Genomic DNA, 16,464 nt, shown 5'->3' with positions numbered 1-16,464 from the left:
TTACACACAGGTAGATTCTATTTATCATCATCAGTCATTTGGGACAACATTGGATCATTCAGAGATCCTCACTGAACTTCTGGAGTGAGTTTGCTGCACTGAAAGTAAGGGGGCCGAATAATATTGCACACCCCACTTTTCAGTTTTTTATTTGTTAAAAAAGTTTGACACATCCAATAAATTTCATGTTAATCTGCCTCCTGTGCTGGAAGTAATCACAGAACTCACAGATTTATGGAAACTATAACTCAGGTAGCTACTAGTAACATAGGTCAATGTTAACACAACAAATTGTTCTGCTTGTTGCCATTTCACTTTTATTGCCTTAAATATAAGTGGTAATGCTCTGAATCAGTTGTGAGGAGCTGGTGCAGTCTCCTGCAGTCTACGGGCAAGAGGCAGGGTACACTCCGGACAGGTCGCCAATCCATCGCAGGGCAACACAGAGATATACAGGACAAACAAACATGCACATTCACACATGAGGACACCTAAGAGAAACCAATTAACCTAACCCTCATGTTTTTGGACTGTGGGAGGAAACTGGAGTACCCGGTGGGAACCCATGCATGCATGGGGGAGAACATGCAAACTCCATGAAAAAACTCCATGCAGAAAGACCCCGGGCCAGGAGTTGAACCCAGGACCTTCTTGCTGCAAGGCAACAGTGTGATAACTTTGCCAATGTGCAGCCCAATTTTCCAAAGGACTGCAAACATTTTAATGAGTCAAAATAATATAACTATCCTCAAACGTCACAGTATGAATATAAACAATTCCACATCCCTGATACTTTCAAAATGCATAAATAAGTCAAATCTGCAATTTTTACAACTAAAACAGAACAACTAAATCATTAGAGAAGAAATATGTTTAAATGGGGATGGATACTTTATGCACACTGCACACTACTCATGATAAAGAGAAAACCATTCTAAGTGATAAATAAGAAAACCAACTAAAGGAACTATGAGCGAGTGGACAGAGAACTGCAAACAGTAGGAGGGAGAACAAAACTAACATCAAAATAACTGAAGGAATAAACAAACACAAAACCAACACAGAGTCCCAAAATGTCGAACCCTGACAAAAAGAAGCTCTTTATCCTGTGGGTCCTCTGGGACCCACAGGATCTGTTCATGGTTTCACAGGAGACAATAAAACCTGACTTATGGTGGAACAGGATCAATAAACTGAAAAATTATATATAATTATTTACATCTTCTCTCTCTGAAGTAACAAGGTGCTCCAAAGAGGCTGAGCTATGGTAACCAACCAGCATTCAGTGACCTAATCAATATTCATTGGGTGAAAAGATGCCCCTAAGCAATTAGTCAGAAGATACTATTTGCCCCAGTTTTGACAATTCAATAATGAGCTGCAGACATATTACTGACAGTCAGGAATCTACATTCAATATTAATTTGTTCAATTGGATGTGAGAAGTGGGCCAGTGAAACTACAGCTGTGCTGATGACTTACTAAACTAGTGCTATTGCATTTGTACTTATTGACTGTGACAGTAAATATTTATTTTCAGTATTTCACTAGCTAAGATTATGGGATATTTAGATAGTAAATATGGCATCTCGTCTAGTAGGTTTATATCCAATATATCTGGTTTTATTTGGTTTTATTGAATATCTCCTTGACGTCCCCACACTGTTTTACTATCAAGACGCCTAGATGAACAGTCATTATCATCCTGTCATTCTGTTATATGCTGTTTAATCTAAGTATGAAAATGCAATGTTTTATGTGCCATACAGGATTAAATGTTTGTAGGTTATAGTGGCATTGAATTGCAGAGTTTTAGATTATTACAGAAAGTATTTACCCAAGTCAGATCTTTCTTTTACACAGGACGGAGACTATGTTGGAGGCCACTTTAATATTTGCCAATAACAGCTGCTACCAGCGGCGCTAATAAATAAAGATGCTTAATTTATTAGATTGGGTCATGACAGGTTACTGTAGTCATAGGTTTGCCATGGAGTGTGGCTATGATGGAATCAAAAGAAGACAGGAAATAAAAAACGTTTAATGTAAAGAAAAGCAACTTGCAGAAATGGCACAAGGAAATCAGGACAAAGAACCAAGATGGAAACCAGGAGTACAATAAGAAGAAAGCTGGAGAAGCAACTACACAGGTGGAAGGTGACTAACAAACACAGGAATTGGCACAGAGGGGACCACACTAGCATCTTACTAAACAAACACTACAGACTAATGCTAACACAGGTTACCTTAATGAGGGATGCAGCAATTTTTTTATTGTATGCAAATTACAAACATATTATTAAAATTACATTTTGATTTTCAAAGAGGAAGACTACACTAACTGTGTTTCTGTTTGTTTTTTTATGAAACTCACAAAATGGAAGACTATGTTGAATTCCATTGCACTATACTGTCTATATGAATTACTTCTTTAAATACGGGCACAGCCAACTGGGACAGCTACTTATTTTAAGCAGACTTATAAAATAGAAAAGCAGCTCTGTGTGTGGGTTAAATAATATCAAAGCGCATTTTGGTTCCAGTTAACTTATGAAAGTTTATTGCAAAGTAGCAGCAATCAGGTGGTCAAAATAAACAGACACCACATCCTCCTAAACTCGATAGAACAGCGCCCTCTGCTGGCCAGAAACAGACCCACGTGTGTGTTTTTTTTTTTTTTTTTGCCAAATTTTCTGTAAAATTATTCGAAATGTAAAGGAAAATATAACCATATTAATGTATAGTTTAATCACAGTGTGTTTATCCGTTTTCAGGCTTACCTACCACGAACAATACATTTCCCATCATTCCTCAGGCCGCAGCGCAATCTGTGACGCACATTTTAGTCGACGGAGAATCACAGTTTATCCGTCTAATCGGACCTAATGGATAGAGTTCAGTGAGATAAACCTTTAGTTTGAAACATATACACTGCTTATACTTTTACGCCGTGCATTAAAGTTCTGCCTTGTGAGATGAATCTCTTTCTTTATTCGGTCAGTAGTTTGTTTTTAACTTTATTTCTGCGGTTATCTCGTCTGTAAACCAGCTCTACAAGCTGCACGCTTGTAGTTTGTCCCAACAAAATGACTCTGCCAGCTTTGCAAAACACCGGCGTGTTCTACAGGAGGATCCTGTCACAGTTTCCTCAGGACATCAGCTTAGCTTTTGCATACGGATCTGGTGTTTTCAAGCAGCATGGAACCAGCCAAGGTCAAATGGAGGTAAGAGTTTCTGAACTATGCTGTTGATATGCCAGTGGCAAATGGGTTAAAGTGGGTAAATCTGATCAGAGCATGAATCAAGCTGTGGTTTCTTTTACTTAAACAGCATGGATGTGGATCTTCTAATCAGGTAGACTCAGAAGTATTCTCTGGTTGTTCCTCTAACGTCTACAGGTTTTAATCTATCACAAATAAACTTACATTCCACCGAAACATTGATTAAGTTTAGTAACGCAGTTAAAAAGTGAATCTCACATATTGTACAAATTCATTATACACATAATAATGCATTTCAAGCGTTTGTTTCTGTTAACTTTCATGGTTATGCCTTACTTATCATGAAAACTCCAAATGCAGTTTCTTAGAAAATAAGAATATTGCTTTAGACCAGTGCAACTGTCCAACAGACATACAGTCCAGTCCTTTGGCTCATTGGCCGTGGTAAGATGCTTTTGACATTATCCCTGCTTCAAGAGTTGCTTATCACAAGGAATGTGAGTTGTAGCCCATACTCTGGATATGTCTGTGTGAGGTGGCTCTTGAAGTACTGACTTCAACAGCAGTCCACGCCTTGTGAATCTCTTCAGAACTCTTTTATGGGTTTGGTCTTTCTCGAGGCTGTAGTTGCCTCTGCTACATTTGGGTTCTTTTCTACCAGACTTTTTAATTTCGGTTAACTTTCCATTAATGTGCTATCCTTATGGAGACAGCCAGTGACTGCTGGACATCTGTCAAGTCAGCTGTCTTTCCTATGATTGTGTAGGGCATAGCATATCATGTCTGTGACAAAATCCCTCTTTGTTGGTCTTATGTATTGTTAAATGTTTCAGGGTAACTGAATTATGGGTTTTTGTTAACTGTGGGTCATAATCAAGATCAAACTAATTAAATGATTGAAATATATTAATAAAAACTGTTTTAAGATTCCTTGCATGAAAATGTGTGGGTTTTATTGCTATGGTACCGTCCTCCGATGTTTACAGAAGAACATGCTGGACTTTGTGTTTGCGGTGGATGACCCGGTGACCTGGCACACCATGAATCTGCTCCAGAATCGTAAACACTACTCCATCCTCAAGCTGGTGGGGCCCACTAAGATCAGCTCCATACAAAATGACCACGGAGCTTCAGTTTACTACAACACACTAGTGCCGGTTGATGGAAGGGTAACTCACAACATTACTGCAAGACTGAATGGTTTTAAGAGCATTGTTCATTTTGACTGTTTACTGAATGCTTCTTTTTATATGTCAGATCATTAAATATGGGGTGATTAGTACAGACTCACTGATTGACGACCTCATGCACTGGAAGACTATGTATGTTGCTGGACGTCTTCACAAGCCGGTCAGTAAAGATCTTATAAATTCTTTTTTCCTTTAACATAAAGCATAACAGATTGTTGACTGAAATACAATCTACTATGTTAACAAGACTCGGACATTGGATGAATTAAATTTGCATAAATCTGTGCTTACATGCTCACAGTGTATGTACTCTTGCGCAGGTGAAAATGTTAGTGCAGAGCGAGAACGGGAAGCTCCGTGCTGCTCTGGTATCCAATCTGAAGAGTGCGGTGACGGCCTCCTTCCTCATGCTCCCTGAGAGCTTCACCGAGGAAGACCTGTTCCTGCAGATCGCTGGGCTTTCTTACGCTGGTTTGAAACGTCTTCATCTTCTTAAAGCTTGACCTTACCTACTCCAGAATTTACAAGCTTTGCTTTTTTCCAGAGCTGTTTTATTAATTACAGAGAATTGAATCTGGGTAGAGGTCAGCAGAAGCTCTATTCAGGTGAACTATTGTCTTTGAAAAAAGCTATCTGTGTAAGTTGACCTATGAAAGTAAACGAATCTAAGGTTTCTGGTTGTGTCATTGTGTTGATTCATAAAAATGTGCCAACATATTTTGAACAAGGACTGTTGCATAGAATCTGTACCATAGATGCATATAAAAGGAACTGGATCTCGCTGATCTTTGCTTCACTTTTTCTAGACTTGTTTTAAGAGATACTATCTTGTTTGTGGCTTTTGAAGGGGATTTTAGGATGGTGATTGGAGAGGACAAATCCAAGGTGGTCAATATTGTCAGAGACAACATTCAGCACTTTAGGATTCTTTACAGCAACATCTTTCGGGATTGCTCTCAAGTGGTCTACAAACCTGCGCAAGGAAAACTTGAGGTATGGCATGCTAAACGAACAAGCAAAACAACTTCTTCACAAATCTTTTCACATTACCACCACAAACTTTAATGTATTTTATATGGATTTTGTCCGTGCTAAACAAAAGTATTGCCACAGCATAATACGGCCACCACCATGTTTCATAGTGTTCACGAAGATGTGCTGTTTTAGTTAGTCCACCACACATCTTTCAGCAATAGCTTTCTTATCAACAGATTCTTCCACCTGAGAAGTGGATCTCTGCAGCTCCTCCAGAGTTATCATAGGCCTCTTGGCTGCTTCTCTGGTTAATGCTGTTTTTGCCTGGCTTTTTATTTAAATTGATGTGAAATGTGAAATGTCGTTTGTTCACTCGGACTTGGACTGTTTTTGTTTTTTGGATCTTCTGCATGAACTAATTCTGTGTAAACTGATCTAGATGTATTTCATATTCACTGTAATTCTTATAGGCCTGCGCCATTGTAGATTTATCTCAGAAATTCGTTACAAAACAGTTTCGAGATGCCATAACATGATTATCTTAATTCTTTGTTTAAATACAGCTTTGTGCAACCCTAAATAGATATTATTGCAATTTTCCTGGTTTGCTCTCTACCTGCTGTTGCCACTCCCTGTTATACAAAAGTAACTGTGTCCACTTCCAGGCATTGCACCATCCTGGAATAACATAGGAGGAGCGTTTAAGAGTCTGGCACTGCCGTGTGTCTATTGTTTGCTTGTGTGTGTGTCAGATCTTTGGATTGCAAATTGCCTTTGGGAGTTGTACACAGAGATACTTGTAGAAGAAAACTGAACATATAAGATGTTTGCATGAAGTACATTCAGTGCCCAGCAGTATACCTCGGTTATAAGGTCACAGAAAACCAGAAGTATTAAGTTTTATTTTCGGTTTACAAACAGGGTTTGGATACAGATTAGCAATCAAGAATTTAAACTTTTTGCTGCAGAGGTTTTGCATTGACCACAAAAAGACGTTGGGAGTAACAACACCATGTTGGAGTGTATTATTAACTTCACTTTGGGATCGATATAGTATTTTTGAATTGAATTGAGGTACTAAAACCTGCAATAGCATTTAGATCCAGTCATCTTATGAAAGTTACAATCTAATACTGTTCTTTTTTTCTTTTGACTTATTTTTAAACATCAGTGTAAATAATGTGGATATGTGACAGGTGGCATTGATATCAGCTTATATTATTATTATTAATGTTATTAAGACCTGAAATATTTCCAGTTTTGAGATTACATCTCTTGCAGAGCTGTGAAGTCTGTTAATAAAGGGCACCTGCCAAGTAAGTTGGCGCCTATTAATAATCACATTCTTTGTTGCAAAGACAAAAGCTTTAGTAAATGCTTTCTGTAAAATGTTATTTAATATAATTGGTAGGTTCAGTGCTTTATGTCTTAGTAAAATATACATCAAAGAAAATGAATGAATAAACAGAAAATACAGAGAGGTTATACAGCATGTTCAAGCACAGGCAGACACGTTTTTCCACTATAACCTGTGCATAACTGGAACAGTCAGATTCTCTTTTCAAGATACAATCGACACTACAGACTCTTCAAGTCAGTGAAAAAACTCATTGTTCTATACTTCACATGAATTTGTTTCATTCTTTTCAAAAGTCAGTTTAAAATAAGGGCTCAATACAAGTCACCTACAACAGAAACATTTAATCCATGGGACTGCGTACTGATCAGTGGTTCACTGCATTTCACAGTTACAGTAATTTCTGTTGCACAGAATGCTTATGCTATGATATATGCAATTAATTAAGACAGAAGAAATAGAAGATAATTGATAGAGAAAAAGTCCAGAAATGCCAACATTTAGAATTACATAGAAACACTAACAATACTCTACAAAAAACCTAAATAGACAACTTTCACACTGATGCATCCCTGTGTAAAATAATACATTTCCACTTTAAAATCAGCCTTTGCTGTTAGACCTCAAGGGAGAGATGCTGTACTGCATCATTGAGCATAAACTATGATACAGAGTTAAAGAAATGTCAAAAGGAGTTTTAGGAGAAAACGGAACAATTGGCTAAGTCTTTATACACTTCAACCTGCTGCAACAGAAAATCAGGTCCTGTTTTACTGATGTGAAGAACATTTAGATTAGCAAGAGGCATTGCTGTTGTACTCAGCCTGTCCAAACATAGAAACATTGACTGTTCATCTGTTCAGCTTCATGTGCCTCAGACCTCAGCACCAGAAAAACAAAAAAAAACGTGTAAGTTGTCGTGGACAAAGGTGAGATCTTCGTTGACTGATAGCTTCTTTTATTAGAAAGAAAATGTTCTGTAAAGGGTCTTCAATACATAAATAAATATTCTGTCTTTTGGTGGTATACCGGCAGGCTTCTTCGAGGAAACATGGTTTTGGCCCTTTGACAGAGATTGTCTATATCAATGGATTAATTAAACAATGGATTGGATAGAGATACTTGATTACTGAAAGCCACTCTGTGGGGATATTAAAATTGTAGAAATTCAAGAAATGTAAAAGGTTTGAAATAAGAAAGTTCAGATCTATGTAAGTAACAGTAAAATATTTAATTGCAACTGCATCTCCTGGATTGGCCAAAAATCTGTTTCTCAGCTCCTATAATTTCAGTTATGAGTCAAGATCTCCACATGTCGCATAGTTTTCTAATTTGTGTTCTTTAGGTTGACAAAAGCCCCGAAGGCCAGTTCATCCAGCTGATGGCGCTGCCCCGAACTCTTCAGCAGAGGATCACAAAGCTGGTGGATCCTCCGGGAAAGAACCGGGACGTGGAGGAGATCCTGCTGCAGGTGGCTCAGGACCCTGACTGTGGAGCCGTGGTGCAACAAGGTACATGGGAGATTCATGTAAAAAAAATACTTAAACAAAACTTATTAAATCCATAGTTTTCTTTCTTTATATTTATGAAAATAATTGAATTACAAAAACAGTTGACTTGCTTCAAGAAACATTCTTTCTATGTTGAGACCAATGGCTGAAGCAAATAATGTTTGTATTTCTGTAAGAAGAAGTCTTAAAGACGGAGGTGTTCTGGTCTTGCTCCTCCACAGGTATCTCATCTATTGTTAAATCTTCCAGCATAACACAGAGTATCAAAGGCATTGCAACAGCTGGTAAGACCTCCTACAAAGTGTCTGCAATCTTAGAGTTTCGGATAAGTCAAAGAAATATTGCTACACTTTTGATAAAGCAATTATTTTTTGCATCTGTTTTGCATCTGTCTCAAAAGCTACAGTAAATTGTTTCATCTAAAAATATTTTCTACAAAATCTGTCCACAAACACAAGAATTACTGTTATTTCTCCTGATACCATTCCTTAAACACTTTTCTAGCTTTATTCTATCTTTTTTTAGACACAGATTGTGTTTTTAGACATTTTTCTTACAATCAGAAATTGTCCTAATGTGGAATATGTGTTCCTGTGCCCTGGTCCTGTCAGGCTTATGGAAGTCCGTGTCCTACAGCTCCAAAAAACTGATGAAGATGTGGAAGGGCTGGAGGAGGAAGCCATCAGTCTCACAGTTGTCCTGATGCAGATTACTAGGAATCTCTTATTCGCTAGAGATGGCAAGAATCGATTATTTAATCTGTCCTGCATTTTTTAATTTTGAAAAACTGTGACTGCAGCCATCATACTTTAACCTTTGTAGGCCATGTCTTGTATCATGTTGTGCGCATGGTGTGGAAATGTCTCTGCACTTGTCCTGTCCCACTAAGCTTCTGATGGTTGCACACTAAACAGTTTTTATTACCAGAGTCAGACTGATAATAGGTTTTATATTTATGACACTGCTGAGAGGGCCACAGGAAAGCTTCAGCAACATAAATGTCACTGAACCTGCATGAACATAGCTCGAAACATTTACCTCAAGAATTTGTTTCAGTTAAGAGTCACATTTATGTGTTTTGTTTCTATGTGAGTGGAAGCTGCTTAGGGTTTGATGCCTGGCAAACACACTTGTATGTAATGTTACTGTTATCACTTTGCCAAAGATTTGATGAATTCAATGTCTCTCCTTGTGTTTGTACTCATTAAGTGCAGTTTTTGTTTTATTTTTATAAGAAGCTGCCTCTACTGGTTCCACAGTGTAACTGCACTATGAAGTAAAAGTTATTTTAAAAAAAAGTTTATTAAACCCTTTTTTAAAACACACAGCATCCATTTTGTTGGGGGTCGGTGGCTACTTCGGGCGGCAGACTGGGTAACGGGGCTGGGGGTCGGGGTCTGAGGGGCTGGGTGGTTCCGGGGGGGGGTTGGTCCTGGTTTTCAGATGGTTGGTGGCCGGCGGGCTGGGGCGCCCCCGGGTTTGGGGGTGGGGTTGGCGGGTTGCCCGGTAACTGGGGCCGCCGTGGCCTTCTTTCCACTGCTTCCTTCTGTGGTCCTGGCCCGGGGTCGGGCGCTGGGCTGCGGTTGGCGGTCGGGTGGGTGGGACAGCGGAGCATGTCTTGTGACTGCACCGGGACGGCTGGTGGGTTGTGCTTGGCCTGGAGCAACCGCATCGCCCAGGTCCCCGGCCGGTGCATGTATCCCTCTCGTAGACTGGTGGGCTGGGGCTGCTGTGGTTCTCGGTGTCCGCGGCTGGCTCACTCCCGGTGGCTGCTTGCTGGGGCCTGGCCCCCTGGGCTCTGTTGGGCCTCTGCTTGGGGTTGGTGTGTCTTGGGCCTCTGGGTACATGGCTGGATCTGCTCGGGCGTGGACGGCTGCCGGCGGGGCCTGTGGGCTCGTCGCTGCGGCTCCCTGGGGCTTCTGCACTGTCGCTGCTGGGTGGTTCCCCTGGGACTCTCCACTGCTCTTCCCTGGAGGAGTTGCGGTAGTCCCGGCGGTGGTTCTCCTGGGGTTCCTGTGCTTTGGGGGGCCTTTAGATGTCTGTGGCTCGGATCTCCTCAGTGTCTGTCCAGGGACCATGGGGCAGGCCTGTGGGTCCTCACACTCGTTATTGCATATTTTTGTGGAGAAACCTTGTATACAAAAGCGGGTCAACACTCATACTCACAGGTGTTAAGCTTCAGGTGTTGACAGATACACAGATGTTCTATTTTGGGCTGCACCTCTCACTAAGTACATTTTACATTCAGAATTAACGTGTACTATTTTGTTAAAAAAGAAAAAAAAACAGCTGCAGGTGTATAAGCAAGCCGGGTATAATCTTGTATCCTCTTCATCCTTCTTTCTCTCCTCTACTCTTTCCTCCTTTTCTCCCCTTTTTCCCCCCATCTCTCTCTTTTTCAAGCTTCTTTTTTCCTTTTCATTTCAGTCTCCGTGTCTGTAACAATTGAAATATTCCCAAAGAAGTTTATAATAAAGTTTGTTTTATAAATATCAAGTAGAGCTTTAAAGCATTAGCTGTGATGCTCCGCTTGTGAAAGTAAATCTGTTGGGCAATTTCTAGGCACTCAGACAACAGTTCTGAGCGATACTCTGCCGGACAAGACATGGTAAAAAAACAAAACACACAGCATCAACTCAACTGCTTGGTTTTGTTTTACAATTATGTTAATGTAAAAGTAAAGCTCCTGAATCATAAACAAAGACATTTGGCCAGATGTTATTCTCTCCAATCGGTGTCTTTCTGGGCTTTATTGCATTTAAACACAAAGTATTTCTACTTTCTAGTAAAAGGTTTTGGTTCTTAGTGTAGATGTAGCTCTCTAGTTGGTCAACATACCATCAGGTATGACAGACTATTGTACTTTTGTATCCATCATTTTTGTTATTCTGTGATTTTGCTTTTAAAAAATCATGTTTGATTGGATTCATAGCTGTTTTACTGAAGTGCTGTGGGAGGCCATTTTGTAGTTCTGAGGGCACAGATGAATTAAAATGCGGTCATGGGGACAAGAAAGTACACTATGTTCTAGGTTTAAGTATCAAGATATAAAAATGAACTGCTCATTGCCAGGTTCTGAATTTATTTAAATCTGATCTGCTGTGTTTGGTTTTGCAAATATGACACCATGCATTATGGCTAACCTATACTCTCATCTTTGCCTAATTGTCCTGTCATGAACTTAAGCAATTAACAGAGGCCTGTTGAGTCTGAGATGGAAGTCCTGTTTTTTTGTTGTTGCAGTTTTTCTGAACATTGCATATTCTTTCCTTGCTGGAATTTTCACTCCAGAGAATATTGGCAACTGTCTTAAATGTCCTTTGTCACCGCATCATGATGGACTTTAAAGTGTTTGGAAATGAGTTTGCAATAGTTGATACTATAACTGGTCTGTATTCTTAGGACCAACAGATTCCTGCTCAACCTACTGATGATCAGTTAATCATTTGCTTTATTTGTGTTCCTTTTAAACCCCATTAAAGCTTCAAGGGTATACTTTTCACTCACAACTACTCAGTTTAGGCCTAGTCTGTGTTTAATGAATAATAATGGCATCTGTTGTGTGCTCTTGGAAACAATGTTAGGATTTATCAATCTAAAGACCAGATGTATTTAATATCCTGATATATAAAACCTCAGAACTTAAAGAGGGTGTACTTTCTTTCTCCTGGGACTGTTTTACCTGCTGCCTCAGTCGTCCTGTGTTTTAACATATTTTATAAAGCTCAACAGAGGTTGTACAGACACCAGCCAGTGGCAGCTTGCAGGTGAGTTGACTATAAATGACTTAAATTAGTTCAGTTACTAACTTTGCCCTTTATTTACTGTTCTGGACTTCTTTTGAATCATAATGCCCATGTTAGTTAATGGAGCGGGAGCATCTGTATTACCACTGTAAGAATGCAGCACTGTTCTCAGTTTGTGTGAAGCTTAGGATGTTTTAGTTCTCTAACGTGGGACTTAAGTGAAAAATGTTAAACTTTATTTGTCTGAACGTTTTGTTCAATTGTTGGATTCTGCAGTTTGCACCAAGAACATGATGATCTACAAAAGGCAATACGTCAAGACTGAAATACCAAAATAACATAGAGGAACTTCTTATCTAGTGAAAAATAAATTCAGTTTTCAGTAGGAGAATGAATGTAATGAAAGCACACGACATAATGAAGCAAAATAGAAAACCGTGCTGTCACATAGAGATACAGTTCAGTGAGTCACTGTTATCTGATACTGCCACTTGTGTTTGTTTTGTCCACCTAACAGCATTACATCATGAGTCACATGTTACTAATGGACACATGAGTCCCCTTAAAACACACTAAATACGCCTTAATGTTCTTTTCTCTATACCTGTTCCTTGTTGAAGATCTACCAGCTGGTCCTGCATGTGTTTACAGGTCCAAAGAGCTTTTCTTGGATAGTTTTTTAGGTCAACATTTTTGTAGTTCCACATTGTGCAATTCTGCAGTTACACAATATGGAACTGTGGGAGGACATCTCCATACCCGGAGAGAACCCACACAAGCAGGAGGAGAACATGCTAAATCCATGTAGAAAGACTCCATAAAGGCCAAGGTTGCATTTACTTACGTACCTTTAGGAGTTTAGACAAGAAATTATCTTGGTTTTATCTTCAGCTATTCTCATCTGACTAGAGCTCCTTTTTCTACACATTTGCTCCATCCCCTACATGGCATGCGGACGTCTCACAACCTTCTTTGAACAATGGTGTACTTTGTGCGAGTTTTCTTTTGAAAAATAACATATTTGTAGAGTACATGACTAATAGTTGTCCTGCCAAAAGTTTCTCGCACCTGAGCTGTGGACCTCTCTAGCTCCTCCTTGTTTTTACCAGTTACCATGAGCCTCTTGGTTGCAAAAGGGGTTGAATGCAAACTGAATTCCAATGAAATACATTGATGTTCGTGGCAGTAACGTGACAAAAGGTGGAAAACTTCATTGGTTAAGATTACTTTTCTCTTAATATTATTTCTGTTTGATAAGGATAATAGGTTTGACTAGGAAAAAAATATTCTTTAAAATATACAAAAATAGTTTTAGAAATGCTCCATGTTGGCAAACTACTTTCTACAGAACTAGAACCAAAATGAAAATTTCAGCTGTACATTCACACCCTGCGACAGTAAATGTCAGCCTACTTCCTGTCTGGTCCAGAGGCACTTTCACTGCTGTTGAAGGAGATAACCGTGCAGCCCTCCCTGGGTCATAGTAATGCGCACAGTGACAGCTGTGTGATGCAATGCTCCAACATCATAATGTATGCTGATATCACTGCCTCAGGGCTCCACCAATCAGCGCGCTTCACTTTCACCACCTGCTAGGAACTGAATTCCATCATTCCAGGCATTCCTGCTCCCTCCCTCCGTGGCTGCCTGCCTGCCTCTCTCCCTTCCTCCTCCTCCTCCTCCTCCTTCTCGTTTACAACTAAGTTTGTCTCGACAGCTCTGCTACTATTGTCTGGCGTCGTTTTCACCGCCGCTTTTTGGTTTTTTTTTCTCCCTGTCTCTCATTTTCTGGGAAGAATATTTAAAATAGATATCTGCTTTATTTAATTTCCTACCAGGATATTATCATACTGGAAGACACCAAAGTGGCGCTTGAAGGAGGTAGGTGTTAAATTATGAAGTTGGGTCTGACTGACATCGTTTGTGGGTTGGTTGGTTGGTTTGAGAGTGCGCTGCGCATGAGGCGTTTAGGGGAACAAATTCAGTCCAATTTCTCAGATAATTCGGCGTGGAAATCGACTATGTGTGGAGACATGTGCGATAGTGGGGCGGAAACAATGTGCACGCAATGGGTTTGTTCAAGTTTCATTCAGGAGTTGAGGCTCCACTGGCGGATTTCCAAACTTTCCCATGTCAATAGATTTTATTTAGCCGCATTCTTCGGATATCATCCTGTTGTAGCTACTTTAAGTGTGTTGGAAAGCAGAGATAGCGAGTTCCTCATCACAAATCAAGTGCATTTCCTGCTCGCTGCTTGTTTCATTTTGCAAGATCCTGCCAGCAGTGAGCCTTCCTGGATCGCACTGAGTCAGGCTGGTATAAATATGCCGAGCCACCTGCAGGCCTAACGCATCATACTCTGAAAGCTAGGACTCTGTAATAATGTTGCATGAGCGTCTTTTTTCTTATAGAATTGATATCTGAAGAATGCGAGAAGAGGGAAGAGAAGCACGTTGAATATTTTTTCCTTTTTTTAAATACCTTTTATGGCTCAGTCAGTCTGAAGGTCCAACATTGCACATGAAAAATCCCCAAAATCCTACAACACAATGCCATAGAATGGTGTCAAAGTACACTATAAGGTCATGGTATCATAAACTTGCAGGAGTTTATGATACTACAGGCAAAAAGCAATAAATTATTACCAGGATTGTGAAATTTATGCTGTCCAATGACAGACTAAATTATAGGCTACATCCTTCGCTGATAAATTGAGTTAGGAAGCATTTCGTTGTTGTAGATCCTTTTGTCAAATGTGCACTTGATAAGTTGCTTGCTTTGGTGACATTTTTATTCTTTTTCTGTGCGCTGAGGATTTTAGTGGTTGGCTGAACATCCCACTTGCATATTTTTGCTGGCAAAAAAACCCAAAATACACAGAATGCAAATTTATGATCACTTCATTTAAAGCAGATTAGATTTTGCATTATTCATGCAAGATGTTTTTGAATCCATCAAGACTGGTCTTCAAGGCAACAAACACTAAGGTTTAAATCTGAACAAAATTATGACAGCTGGCTCATGACAAGCTGACCAATGGATGCAGTTTGTTGGTTGTCTAAACTGACAGAACATAGTTTAAAAAGAACATAAAAATAATTACTGGAGCTGCAGGATACAGTGAATGACAATCTTTATTCTGTGATATCTCAGTCAGAAATCAAAAACATGCATTCACTCTATGCATGGCAGTACTACAGTGATGAGGAAAAAAAATAGTGGTCACTTAAATATTTAGTGCTTTATTAAGTAAGGTTTACATATCATGTTAAATCTTTCTTTTCTTGCTTATCTGGAATACAAAGAGATTTGAAACTGATAAAACCCACAATATAACATTGTTTTACTAACTACCAATAATATGAAAGAAATTCTAACAGAGGAAAAAGTTCGGGCACCCTTTTTCACAAATGGTCTCACCGTCTTAAACACGGCAGAATTCATGGTGGATTCTATGATGGTGATCTGGCAAAGTGTCCTAATTTACATTGTTGTATTTCAGCACAGGAATCATCTCCAAAAGTGTAAAAAGGGTTAAAAAAAAAAACCTTAGCGGTTGTAAGTTTAGACAGAAATGTCAGACTTTTAACAGGCATAATAGATGAGAAACTTTAATTCAAGATACTGTTAAAATATAACATGTTTAAAGAAAAGTAGAAGAAGAAAAGGAGAAAATTAAAGATGCTTTTTTTTTAAATTGCTATTTAAAGAAAGTAAAGATATTACACACTGTTACACTATTAGACCCAATATTATAGCTGGTATCTCTTTAATTTTGCCTAATGATGATGTTGGTGTATGTGTTAAATTCTTTTTGTAAAAGGCAACTGATGGAATCAGACCTAAAATATTAGGTAAGGCTTATGAAATGCATATTTTCACTGGGCTGAATAATAGCCCAAACACAATATATTTGTAAAGCACACAATTGTCATTGTTATATGACATAAATAAATGTCAATCCATGACATACAGTATGGGGCCTTTTTTATTGTGTACCTATTGTAATTTACATTTTTTAATTGATACCAATAACATACAGTATTATGTATTGTATTTAGCCAACAAGACAAAGTCTGGGACTTCTACTATAACAATATTATTATATAATGAGAAGGCCAAACAAATCTGACGTACTTTGGGATGAATAGTTGTATATTCTGTATGGCTGATTTAACTATACTAAAACACTTGAGCCTCATTTCTGTTTTTTATGTCCACACCTTCTTTTTATTATCCTTGGAAAACTCTTGCAGAAATTTTGCAACAAACTGAGTCAGCTTTCATTTAGTATTCAATCTTCAGCACTACACGCTGCAGTTTTGACATTTTGCCCTTTGTTCTGTCTTCCAGACATCCAAGCATGGAGACCCCACTGGATGTTCTGTCAAGAGCAGCGTCATTTGTTCATGCGAACGAAGAAGAGAGTGAGTACCATCAGAAAGAGTTCCTCTTTCGTTTTAA

At 39.0% G+C, this 16,464-nt stretch overlaps 2 protein-coding genes across 2 annotated transcripts in view; both read left to right on the top strand.

Annotated features, from left to right (window-relative positions):
• The first annotated feature begins 2,821 nt into the window (after positions 1-2,821).
• Positions 2,822-9,577, top strand: tamm41 (TAM41 mitochondrial translocator assembly and maintenance homolog). Its single transcript, XM_047346686.1, has 8 exons — positions 2,822-3,224; positions 4,208-4,390; positions 4,479-4,571; positions 4,732-4,882; positions 5,259-5,404; positions 8,089-8,254; positions 8,476-8,538; positions 8,866-9,577. The coding sequence occupies exons 1-8, from the start codon at positions 3,087-3,089 to the stop codon at positions 8,955-8,957; spliced, it is 1,032 nt and encodes a 343-aa protein (XP_047202642.1). The 5' UTR covers positions 2,822-3,086; the 3' UTR covers positions 8,958-9,577.
• Positions 9,578-13,740: 4,163 nt separating this feature from the next.
• vgll4b (vestigial-like family member 4b) overlaps positions 13,741-16,464 on the top strand; it is a 49,796-nt gene continuing 47,072 nt past the window's right edge. Inside the window, exons 1-2 of the mRNA XM_047348747.1 lie at positions 13,741-13,881; positions 16,354-16,427. Of these exons, the coding sequence (XP_047204703.1) occupies positions 16,364-16,427 (64 nt within the window). The 5' untranslated portion in view covers positions 13,741-13,881; positions 16,354-16,363. The remainder of the gene's footprint in view (positions 13,882-16,353; positions 16,428-16,464) is intronic.

Source organism: Girardinichthys multiradiatus, chromosome 20, assembly GCF_021462225.1.
Source record: "Girardinichthys multiradiatus isolate DD_20200921_A chromosome 20, DD_fGirMul_XY1, whole genome shotgun sequence".
NCBI classification, from domain to species: Eukaryota; Metazoa; Chordata; class Actinopteri; order Cyprinodontiformes; family Goodeidae; genus Girardinichthys; species Girardinichthys multiradiatus.
The sequence above is the reverse complement of the archived record's forward strand: the minus strand, read 5'-3'. Positions and strand labels throughout refer to the sequence as shown.

Bases quoted from the DNA above. Each gene is read 5' to 3' on its own strand.
- tamm41 (XM_047346686.1), top strand. From the start codon at position 3,087: ATGACTCTGCCAGCTTTGCAAAACACCGGCGTGTTCTACAGGAGGATC. The intron at 4,883-5,258 runs GTTTGAAACGTC...TGGCTTTTGAAG, and splicing joins CGCTGGGCTTTCTTACGCTG to GGGATTTTAGGATGGTGATT. The intron at 8,539-8,865 runs GTAAGACCTCCT...TGGTCCTGTCAG, and splicing joins CAAAGGCATTGCAACAGCTG to GCTTATGGAAGTCCGTGTCC.